The sequence below is a fragment of the Trichosurus vulpecula genome, chromosome 6, assembly GCF_011100635.1.
Source record: "Trichosurus vulpecula isolate mTriVul1 chromosome 6, mTriVul1.pri, whole genome shotgun sequence".
In the NCBI taxonomy this organism is placed as follows: domain Eukaryota; kingdom Metazoa; phylum Chordata; class Mammalia; order Diprotodontia; family Phalangeridae; genus Trichosurus; species Trichosurus vulpecula.
This window is the reverse complement of record NC_050578.1, coordinates 19,788,919-19,801,836: the sequence shown is the minus strand read 5'-3', so window position 1 is coordinate 19,801,836 and position 12,918 is coordinate 19,788,919. Positions and strand designations below refer to the sequence as shown.

Genomic DNA, 12,918 nt, shown 5'->3' with positions numbered 1-12,918 from the left:
AACACAGGCACTGTGTTAAGTAATAAATATTCAACGGTTGATTTCTTCACAATGGACTAATCAATATTAGATATAGTTTCTTATTAATCCTCTTGGCATTCTTACGAGGCAGGGTTATAAGAAAGCTGTACTGAAGGTGAATATCTTACCTTATATCAATAGACTGAGGATTTTCCTTTTGACAACGAGGACAGAAGTATGTCATTCTGTTATTCTCCCCCAAGCGACATACAGTTATCTTGCTTCTGCACTGACCACAGTCAGAGCGTTTGTACACCTTATAGTGTCTATAAAGAGCTGAGCCTGTTTTGCGGCACTTAAACAAAACAATTATGTGACCTTATGTTACCAACTACCATGACAGTTGTGTTGCTAAAGAACCAAATTTATAAATTTCAAAGTTATCCACAAGTATGATATCCTAACGAGAATTTGAAAAGATTTGCATTTTTTAATCTTTAGAAACAGATGTTGGCAAGATTCTTAAACACCTGTCACTTGACACAATCGCTTCATAATCTTATACCTTGTTTACCTTTCTCATTCTTTGCTTAGAGTCATCTTATTATATAAAATGGGATATAAGAACTGTATGAGATTTTACTTCAAATGCAATGAAGTGTTACCAAGAGAACTCTATGCCTGGTCACTTTTTGAAAAATATAATCCTTCTCTTAAGTCAAATTTCAATAACCCAGAAGATATCTTCCTCTCATGGGCAGTATTTTATTCCAATTTCCTGCCTCGATCTGGTTTAAAGCATTAAGATTTATGGTACAGTATAAAGAATATTAGATTCGGATTCAGAAGACCTGGCTTTGAGTTCTGGCTCCACTACTTATGACATTGAGCAAGTTCTTTATCCCTTTTCTGCCTCAGTTTCCTCATCTGGAAAATGGAGATGATATACTGTTTAGGTGGTGAAGGAGCACTGGACTGGGAGTCTAGAAGACCTAAGTTTAAATCCTCCCTCACACATTTAACTAGCTGTGTGACCTCTAAACTTCAGTATCCTTAACTATAAAATTGGGTTAATAATTGGACTAATTTCACAAAGTTGTTAGAATAAGAACAAATATAAAACATATTGCAGGCCTTAAATCATTACAAAAATGCTAGCTGTTGTTACTCACCGGGTTGTTGTACAGCTCAAATAATACAATGTATATAAAATTACTTTGTTAATTATAAAGTATTATATAAATGTCAGCAGCTATTAATATTATCATCATCACCATCTTACACCTACTCTAAAAATATTCAATGCATTACCAGTATGGAAAGTATTCTGTTTAGGTACAACACACGAACAATTTCAATGCCATTTCAAAAGACATTTTGACAGTTTCTGTCAGATATGATCCTACTCACAGACTATTTAAAGAGAACACTGTGGCTTTCAATCAGCAGGATGAAATTGCAGAAACCCAGAAATACTGTTCAGCATATATTAACTGAAAATTACACACAGACTTAATATTCATTTGGCAAAGTATTAAAATTTCAAATTTACAGGATGGACAAAATGGAAGATTTTCTGTAACCAGTCTCTCTGGGAGAACAAACGAAAATAGAAGAATACAAATGATAGTACAAACAATTGTTAGGGCACCTCATTGGGGATACCTAGTAATGAGCCAGGAAGTACATGTATACCTTTCATCTGATTATGCTAAAAATTGCCAAATGCTCTAACTCCAACTGAAGCCATCTTTTTTAATTATAGTAAACATGGCGATCAAGTGCACAATAGATGTACAATATATAAAAGCCAACACTGTGATACTGTTGCATAGTCACTACTAGGGTGGGTGGGTCTAAAAGTATTTCTTAAGAGCAAAACATTTTTATTAACTTTACGAAGGCAGTCTCCCCCAATGTAACCTCTCCTCCCCCTAGTTCACCACACTAGTTCATTCTACATGAAATGCAAGTAGAAAATGGAGCACACAGTCTGGAGTCAGGAATACTTGGGTTCAAATCCTAACTCTTGCATTTACTAGCTATGTGACCCTGAGAAAGTCACTTAATTTCCCTGGCCTCAGTTTCCTTCTATAAAATGAGGAGGGGTTGGATTTGATGATCTCTAATATCTCTTCCGACTCCGTATCTATGATCCTTTGAAAGACAGTTGGGCATAAGATTTGTCAGCCTTGCCATGTTTGGTCAAACATGGACCAATACATACTCTCTGTTGGGGAAGTTTGATTTCTTCCCCTAAAATAGCAATGCTGCTATGAGGTAGCTTTATATTCTCTCTATTTGATAGCCATAGACAACTTTTCCATTTTGTTGTCAAGAAAAATAAAGTTGAATATTTAGATAAGTTCAAACATTTTGCCCTTACCCTATAAAAGAGGATTGTGAAGTCACGTATCATTTTCACAAGGTGACATATCTGTTCATCTCTTAGCTGAGAAACCTTAAAATGAAAAAAAAATACATACGGATATTTTGATCATTAGTTCATTATTTTGAAATTTTAATTAGAAACATATCGGTAAGATGGACAATGAATACTGCTACTTACTTCCTGACAGAGAGGTGAAGGATTAATTTGCAGAATGAGATACACATTTTTGGATACAGATAATATGGGAATTTGTTTTGCTTGACAATATGTGTTTGTTACAAGATTTTTTTTCTTTTTGGGGGGCATATAGGAGTGAGAAAAGTGAAAAAAGTAAAAGTCTAAAATATTTAAAGTGCATCAGTATAATGATTATGCACATATGGATGACTATATAAACACATACAGGTAACATAATATAGCACACAGATAGCCAGATTCCAATACTTTCTCTATCCTTAACTGGTGTCATATATTAATGTATAAACACTGTACTCTGAAATGCCAGTAATAAACAGAATATTATTCCTTTTACTATATATTTTAATATATTTTATTTTTCCCCAATTACATATTAAAAAATTTTAACCTTTTTTTTTAAAATTTCTGAATTATAAATTCTATCCCTCTTCCCCCATCCCCACCCCCCAAGATGGTAAGCAATTTGATACAGGTTCTACAATGTTCAATCATGTAAAAACATTTCCATATTATTCATTTTGTACAAGATGACTTGAATAAATGGAAAAGAATGAAAGAAAGAAAGTGAAAAATAGTATGCTTCAGTCTGTATTCAAACCATACCAGTTTTTTCTCTGGAAGTGGATAGTATGCTCCATCCTTAGTCCTTTGGGATCATCTTGGATCATTATATTGCTGAGAATACTTAAATCATTCACGGTTCTTCATCGAACAATACTGTTGTTACTATATACAGTGTTTTGCTGGTCCTTCTCACTTCACTTTGGACCAGTTCATGTAAGTCTTTCCAGGATTTCCTAAAATCATCCTGCCTGTCATTTCTTATAGCACGAAAATATTCCATCATGATCATGTACCATAATTTGTTTAGCCATTCCCCAAATGATAGGCATCCTTTCAATTTTCTCAGAATATTATTTTTATATACAAATATAAATTATCCATTAAAATCTTTGGCAATCTGACAACGTTCAATATGCTTCTGTCATTGTTCCCTAACCTGTATAAAGAGGGATTTGACCTAGATGAATTTTAAACCCCTTCCAATGTCAATGTCCTATGACCAGTATATATGTATGTACACATACATATATATGTGTGTGTGTGTGTATATATATATATATATGTATATATATATATATATATAATATGTATTTCAATGGAATAACTTATACATAGACCTAACGTATTGTTAATGCAACGGGAAGATTTTTCCCATCCATTAATAGGCCTATGTGACCTACCTGAGTCACATGAGGCTATGGTGGGCGGAGCTTGCCAAAAGGGTAGAGCAGGAAGTCAGAGCAGTCAGAGCTGGAGAAAGACAGTGGGAACTGCAGCTTGGAGAGAGAGAGAGCAGCCGCTAGCATGAATAAGAGGAGTGATTTTGCTTAAGGGAACTTGTTTGTGGGGAGACCTGACAGAGGGAAGGCTTGGGGATGCCAGTGCCTCCTGCACTGATAATGTGTTGCTATGATGGATTTAACTTTCTGTTGTTGGAATAAATATTTTGGTTTCACCTTCAATGGAGCGTGTCTGTTATATCTTGCAATTCAAACCTGGGAATTCACCTGCATATTCATAGCAGTCACTGGGGGTATCGCATTGGCTATATACCTGATCAAGGTTTTTTTTTTTTTTTAATAAAAGTCCTAAATAAACCTCAGCATTATCCTTGAAAAATTAATTATATTTGGCATGTACTTTCTAAGGCTGTTCCAGAGGAAATACTTTCCACTTCCTCCTACAACACTCCGAGTTTATGTAGACACAGAAGCGTCTGGATGTCCTTGATGATACCTCATCTCTCCTAGTTCTCATAACACCTTTGGGAAGCCGTAGTTGCCTCATTTCTATTTTATAGGGAAATGAGGAACTTATTCTGCCTCCTGACAGTCTGAGCATGGAAGAGATCCAAGGTTTTTTTTTTTGTTTTTTTTTTTTGTAATTTCCTTAATACCTAGTGTCCTATACATTGCAACTTGACTCCTAGGGTCTAGGGAGTTTTGATTCTTCTAACACCTGATTTCTGGGGGGTTGATATTGACTATGAAATGACCTAGTCTAAGGGAGTAAGATGGGACTAGATATACTGATGGTGGGCTTTGAGAATGACCTTACTGGAGCCAGGAGAAAGAGGATATTCTGTGCTGAACTAAAATATACACATAGGAAGAGAAAATGCCACTACTTCTAATATGTTAGATAAAGTTAAAGGGCTATAGGCTTGGCTTTTGATGCAGGACATGAAATGGAAATCAGTATATATACAGTAAGACAACCTGAGATATACAATATGGTGTAATTAAAAGAGTGCTAGATCTGGAGTAAGGAGATATCTGGCTTCAAATTCTGGTGGAGACACTAATTAATTCTGGGACTTTGGGTTGGTTACTTGCCCTCTTTGACTTTCAGTTTCCTCATCTCTAAAATGAGAACAATAATATTGGAATAATAGATCTCTTCCAGGGCTGCTGTGAGCAAAGCGCTCACGTATAAATGTGAGTTGTTATGCTTATTAATTAACTAACCAAATTCCAAAAGAGAGAATGCATAAAAAAATATTTATAGTAGCACTTGTTGTTGCAACAATGAAATGGAAATAAGGAGGAATGGCTGACTGAACAAGTTATGGTAAAGAAATGGAACATGCTTGTGCTGTAAGAAATGATGAAAAGGATGGTTTGGAAGAAACTTAAGAAGATTTGCATGAACTGATACAGAAGGAAGTGACAATGATGTAAAAACAAACTTGAAAAACTTAGGAACTCAGACCAGTGTATTGACCAACTACAATTACAGAAGACTCATGAAAAATGGTACTCACCTCCTGAGAGAGAGGTGAAGTACTGAGGACAGAATGAGACTTTTTTTAAAAAACATGGTCAGTGAAGACATTTGTTTAGCTTGACTATACAGGTTTGTAACAGAGGTTTTGTTTTTCTTTTTCTCATTTGCAGGGAGAGAGGAAAAGAAGAAGGATGTTTGTCAACTAAAAAATTAATTAAAAAAATAAAATGCACAGGAGAGAAATAAAAGAAGTTCAGAGGGAAACATTGACAAGTAGAGATATCTCTGAAAGTCACATGTTAAAATTTATTATTTACTTCCAAAAAAGTAAACTATATAGAACAAGGATTCTTTTCCCTTTCTACTTTGTATATGGAAATGGTTCTTTTTTGATGTTCATTAAATTCAGAATTGTTTGAATAAAATTTAAATAAATAAACTGAATTAAACCAAATTGAATCTTTGCATGAATCTGTATGATTCTAAGGCATCTTGATTCTCTTTTTATTTATTATTAAATAAATGATAATATGGTGAAATAACAATTTAATTTATAATTTATAATTTATTATTTGCTATTTCTAATAACACTGTTAGTGTAGATTCACCTTGCATGTCTAGTTGCTTTGTCTATGAGGAGTAAGCCATGTGGGTTGTTACAGGGCACTAAAGACCTTCTTTAGTTCTTTAAGGTCTTCAGTCTGAAGACCTTGGTTTGAAACCTAACCCTGCCCACTTGTTAGTTGAGTGACCCTGAGCAATCACTTAACATCTCTGAGGCTGTTTTCTCATCTGTAAAATGAAGGAGTTGGATCCAATGGTCTCTCAGGTCCCTTCCAGCTCTAGATCTATGACGATCCTATAGTCTGCTGATGAAGCTGCTACGGCTACTTCTCAGGTAATGGGCTTTTCCTATAGTTTAAATTTGATTTTACTCTATAATGTTCGGTCAAACCTGAAGTCTTTTTTCTAATGTTTGAGTGAAGCAGCTCCTATGGCTAAAGTTCAGTTTCCCTCTCTTAAAGCTTAAGCTTGTTAAAGAAAAACTGTTCTAAATGTTCTCATAACACATTATCTCAGCACTTCCTGCAAGGTCTGTGGGGTATCCTTGAGAAGCTAAAACTACATAACCTTATCTGATCTTTAACAATTAAGGTGATGTTATCTAATTCCCCAGCTGCTGCTAAATCTGCCCTTACCAGTAACCTCAGGATTCAGCTAGACCCCAGAAAATTCACAAAAGTATTTCTCAGAGATCGAGAGAGGTGGTTGTCATCCCACCTTGAACTATGCCTACTTTCTTTGATGTCACAATAATCTCTCATCTCTATAAGGCTGGCCAATTTCAAGATTTTTGTGCTGTTTTTTGTTCTAAGTTATAAAAATGCATTACACCCTCAATTCGAGGTCTTCTGGACAGAGGCAGGGCCAGCTGACCCATCCTTTATTATCCGGCTACATGCCCCATTAATAAATGATAGCTTGCTTGGAAAATTGCCCTTTTGTTAAATTTCAATTATCACACCTTCCTTTATTCTACCTCACCTAATTTGCATCTGGGTAATAACTGGATAAAAAGTTGTATGGGTAGCAGGTACAGCTTCTCTGTTTTGTTCTGCCTAGGACCCTGGACAGCTCAAGAAGATCATACCCTTTTCTCCTTCAGCCTAGTTTCAAATGACACAGAGGCTCCTTGATCTCTTTGGTTGCTTGTAGAGATTTCTTTTTCCTCTCTCTTTATTGGTGTATTTTTTTTTGTTTGTGATGGGGAAAGGGAGGTGATATATTAATTGGAGCTGGTAACTTGGCTCTTATTTACTATGTTCCCAGTTATCCTCCTCTTGCTTCTCTGCATCCCTGCAACTCTACCTCCGACTCTAGGGGAAGAATTAACAGGAGCAAAACTTTGGTAAAGATCCAAAGAAAGCCTCCAATTCTCACGAGAGGTTCTGAGTGGACACCAAGAATAAAGAAAATATAAAGGGAGAAAAGTGTGCTTATTAAAATGCCTGTTAAGTTTTATTTTCATGCAGCTTTGTAGTCAGTTGAAATCAGTGTGAATACTGATTAAAATACCTTGATAGATATTAAAGCATTCTGTTTCATCAAGAGGCCAGACTAACATTTTTCAAACCAATGAAGAAACAAAATAAGCAAAACTGAGTCTATGCATTTAATTGACTTATAATAACAATAATTTGAATTTAGATAATCTAATAGTCCTAAGTAACATCCTCTTCTCTCCTTACAGCAATAAATATTTTGCCACCTACCCATTATCAACAAAAATAATTAACTCCCCAGTCTTATGGTGATTGGGTTAAAAAAACATAACACTACCACCACCAACAAAAAATGGACATATTCTCATACTTTCTATAAGTAGGGTACTGACTTATTTAACTTTTCCTTACTAGTACAAATGTATTTCTACTGATCCATCCTTGATTTCCTATCAAACTTTTTATATCAAATGTCATTGCTAGCTAGGATCATATGGAGATCTATAGTCACATGTGATAAAACATTAAATGGATTCATACAGAGATCATGGAGAGTAAGGCATACTTGTCAGACCCAGAAAAAATGTCTGGCTCTAGGGTTGATTCTTAGCCTGGGATCCATGTACCATAGGGCTTGTAGATAGATTTGAAGGGATCTGAACCCCAGAGTCTGTGGACAGATTTGAGGGGAACTTTAAACTTGAATGGAAGAAAATTAATCCTTATTTTCCTTAAAATCTAACTGAAATTTAACATTTCCTTCCATTATGAATGGGGAAAAAAGAATAACGACATAAATCTGAGAAGGCTTCCACAAGATTCACTAGACTTACAGAGTCCATGACACAAAACAGGCTAAGAATGCTTGGCCTGCTAATACAGTAACCATATGTAACAAATTTGTAAGGTGCCACTGACTCGGACATGTTACTACTCTCAGTTACAGCCCTGTTTAACCGTTTTCAAGGAATAGACTTTGATACAACAAAAACCCCAAAAAACAAAAAAACACATTACCAGTGTCTTGTTTTTTCTTCCCAACCAACTCTAACATGGATTTAAATACATCACCACCCAACATGGTTCTACTCCAATGTTTCCTCATCACATAAAGGTGACTCTGTGTTCTCAAAGCCTATGCTAGTAAAGGGCAATCTCTTGCAGGTCCTCTATCAGGTTACATAGACTGCAAGTATACCGTTGGCCATGGGTCAAGTGCCTACACAGCATCAGAGGGTTGATCAGTACGCAACATGTTCTCTCTCTGTCCCTGTTGTTCGTCTGTCTTTATTTCTCTTGTCTGCCTCTCTCTTGTTTGCCTCTTTCTCTGGTCTTTCTTATCTCTCATCTGTCTCTCTCTCATCTGCCTCTAACTCTCGTCTGCTTGTCTCTTGTCTGTGTCTCTGTATCTCTCTCTGTCTGTCTCCCTCTTTCTATCTCCCTCCCTGCTTATGAAGCCATTCTCTATGGCAGGGCAGGGTTGCAAGCTGTTGCATGGGTAGAAAGAGTGTCCACCCCAGGTGAAACTATGGATCGGAGAAATATTGAAGTAAGTTGCCATCACTTTTGCAGTAGGCATAAATTTGTTCAACACACAGAAAGAGGTTGCTGTGAATGTTATTCTGCATATAAAGTAGGACAGTAAGGTAATAATTCATTATTACACAGATTGATCTGTATTCCGGGTTAACCCTACCACCACTGCAATTATACATAAAAAGGCATGTATGGTTTGTACCTTTCTCCTTTCTTTGCAGAGGTGGGGGGCGATGGGTGTGGAATATTGTATTTACAGTCAGGCATGGCTTTTGTTATGATTCGTTTTACTGATCTGATTTTTTTCTTTGTTACAAGGGAAGGTTCATTGGGTGAGTTGGTAGGGTGTATATTTCAGAATAAAGATGATGTAAAAACAAGAGACATCAATACAGTATTGGAGAAGGATATGACAGACTGCTCTAGTATCTTTACCAAGAAAACCCCAAATGGGGCCACAAAGAATTAGACACAAATGGAAAATGACTGGACAACAACATGGTACGGTATGTGAGATGAAGGCCAGTTCTACTCCCTCACCCCCAACCAGTACAAAGGAGTCCTAGAATTATGAAAAATTAAAAAAAAAAAACCTCTAAAACATACTTTAACTGCTGGGTGAAGTCCACTGTGAAAGAGAGCTTCATTTTTGATGATGTTTCCAACCCCAGGTAATACATTCTGGTCCAATAACACATCACATAACATCCGGTCCTTCTGCTTTTTCACTTCACTTTCTGCCCTTGAGAAGTTAAATTTGGGTGAGCAGACATCTAAGTCTTCCATCATTCTGATCCTCTGTTTACTTTCCAGAGAATTTCTGCAGAAGAGAAAATATTATTACCTTTGAGTAAGTTCACAATTTTGTTAACTGAGAAAAAGAAATCACACACTTTGTGGGCTTTATCATATATACAGATAAATCATGACAACTTGGATGTGCCAATCATTTACATGAAATACCAACATAATGTTTGGAGAATTTGTTTCTCACGATGAGGCAGCTGGGTGACATAGAGAATAGAAGCTAGGCTTGGAGTCAGAAAGTCCTAAGTTCAAATCAAGCCTGAGACACTCATTAGCGATGTGACCCTGGGCAAGTCACTTAACCTCTCTGGGCATCAGTTTCCTCATCTGTAAAAATGAAGTCAATTGGATTTGATGACCTATAAAGTCTCTTTCAGCTTGTCATCTCTAAGTATGATCCTGAGAAAATTCTGAGATGATCATAAAGTTCCCTATAATGAAAAGAAAGCAGCAATGAAAGATATCAGAACTCTGACCAATGCAGTGACTAATCATACTTTAGTGAATTGTTGAAGCATGACTCCTTACTATCAACAGTGGTAATAGAGGTAGAATGGAGAATATTTTGTAAACATGGTCAATGTGTTGATTTGTTTTTGCTCAGCTATACTTTAATTTGAAGGAGGGTTATATGAGAAAAAGAGTAGAGGAGAATCATGGGGTCGCAACTGGTGCAAAAAAAAAAAAAGGAAAGAGTACCAATAAATACTTAATTTTTTTAAACCTGCCTTACAATAGGAAGCTTTAGAAAGCACTCATTCTAGGCTGAGGCTCACCAACATTTCTATTTGATATATACACTTATTTTTCATTTACATTCCTGGTCCCCATTCAAATGCTGGACATCGATTTTTTCTTTTTTGAAGGGATTTTATCTTACCTGAATTCTACAGTTGAGTCATAGAAACAAATCAAATCTTTAGTGAGTTTTACTTCAAGAACAGGGGGTGTCCTAGTTTGATCTTTACTCTTGAGTGGATTAATCAGGACAGCACCATTCATTCCAAAGTGAATTCTGAAAAACAAATACAATTCCAAAAGACATAAATGCCCAAGCTTGACAGAGGCAGAGATACAACAGTACTGACTCTTGACTGCCTTATTTCTAGAAGCAATGGCTTTCAGGCAGCTAAGGTACTTTGTTATTCAGCACAAATCTTCAACCTTTGAGCCTTTTTGTTCTATCTCAAATTAAAATTGCAGATGAACTGTTTTTTTACCAAAGTAAGACTGACCTCCCTAGAGAAATGTTACTCTTTTCTAAAGGATACAATATTAAGTATAAGTAAATATAGCTCTACTTTTTCCTTTATAGTTGGATCATTTTTAATTGGAAGAGAGAACTGTCTTTTGTTAAAAAGACCAGTCTATGGACAGTGTAGCCTTTTCTGAATTATGAGTAAAAATTATACAAGAAAAAAAAGGCTAGGCTGCACTATCCATAATATACATTAAAGAAAATACTTTAAATCCCTTAATACACCTTATTTCCATTCACTCCAATGGGAAAGTCTGCTTTCAATAATATTTACCATCACAAGATTTATCCTAACCATAAGTCATAATATTTACCCTTCAAAGTGCACATTAGGGAGAATAATGTGAGAAAATTTGAAGACTTTTCTACATTTCAAAGGAAAATCAGCTAAAACACCATTATCTCCTAGCCACGCCAGGCACTGATCTCCTTTTAAGAAGTATTGGAAGGAAGAGCTTTATAAATATTTACGGTTAGCTTTAAAGCTACAATGTCGCTATGAAAAATTCATAAGCTTTCAGTTTGTATAGGATTGATTATTAGCATGTCCAGTTTTTTTTTAAACAGTGCTTATGTAAGACCTCAGATGAGAAAGATCAAAAATGATTTTCAAGATGAAGAACCAGCTCTTGGCTTTCAAACACTCCTCCCTCATAGCTCCACTGAGTTAATAAATAGAGCTAGGTTGGCAACAAATGTTACTGCTATGTGCTTCTAATTTGAAAGTGCCATGTTAAAGTATCGTACAAGGTTAAGCAGGCTCACTTTAAAAATGTGGGTTTTAAACTCTGTATGCCCTGCTATCCATCATAAGTGCATTTAACATGCCCCATGGTTTCTGAAAGGAAAAATGGGTACCTATAAGTACTCCATAATTTACTCTATGGACGTTCACTCCCTGGTAAAGGTGCACAACTGTCATGCCCAGAAGTCATCATATCCAAAGTCTTTTCAATTGCATGGCTCATAAAATAACTCCTCCATCATCTTCTATAATGAAACTTCATCTGTGTTAGAGGGCTCGGCTGGAAAACCTCTAGTCCTACAACTGGATTAACACTGAGAAGTATCTGGAAATAAATTAGTCTTTAAAAAAAATCAAATGATTTTTATGTCACCTCATTTAGCCTACAGAAAATGCCTCATCTAGTTCATTATAAGGGAGAGGTTACCCTGAGGTATCCAAGGCCATGCCAATTGGGCATAAGCTTTGGCAGGTGCTATTATCAAGCTAGAAATGCTTCAAGTATAGGCTGGGGAGAACTATTTGTCTTTTATCCAAGGACCAGTCTAGTTAACTTTAGGGAGGCTTATAAAGAGGTTCAGTCCAAAGCGATGGATTTTTGGCCACAGTCACTCATGAAGACTGATTACAAAGGCTTTTAGAAGAGAGGGAAAATTGACAATGGGGTCCTATCCACAGTGACAACTTTTAAGATCCTTGAGTAGTTCAAGTTTCTTGACCTAAGGAGAAATGATTGCAACTCAAATCATTCATCAGATTTTATTTTGCTATAAGCAGAAGCTATTAGGCAATACATACATATGTATACATATATATATATATATATATATATATATATAGTTATTATATTCAAGTAACTAAGTACCACTGGATGAATCATATTTAGGTTATCCACCATGTTATTAGCTACTTGAGCTAGAGTGTGGTATTGCAGCAATCATGTTATACTTGGCGTCAACAGATCCAACTGGGTTTGAAGCTTAGCTCTGAAATTTGCCACTGGTGTGATAAAAGCAAGTTACTTCATTCCTTTGAGACTTAGTTTACATATTCATAAAATGGGGGGGTAGTAATATTTACACTATTTACCTTAAGCATTATGTATAAATATGAGTTATCATAATTATATCTTAGGGATTTCAAAATTATTATTATGAACACATTAGCCTGTCAATATATATTTTGGTTTTTCATATTTTAAAACTCAGAACTATTACTTTCCATTTAG

At 35.7% G+C, this 12,918-nt stretch overlaps 1 protein-coding gene across 1 annotated transcript in view; it reads right to left on the bottom strand.

Moving 5' to 3' along the window:
* Positions 1–12,918, bottom strand: part of NEIL3 (nei like DNA glycosylase 3) — a 67,968-nt gene that overhangs the window by 17,365 nt on the left and 37,685 nt on the right. Inside the window, exons 3-6 of the mRNA XM_036764622.1 lie at positions 10,568–10,702; positions 9,487–9,700; positions 2,348–2,422; positions 150–316 (exon numbers count right to left, since the gene is read on the bottom strand). Coding sequence (XP_036620517.1) covers positions 150–316; positions 2,348–2,422; positions 9,487–9,700; positions 10,568–10,702 — 591 coding nt within the window. The remainder of the gene's footprint in view (positions 1–149; positions 317–2,347; positions 2,423–9,486; positions 9,701–10,567; positions 10,703–12,918) is intronic.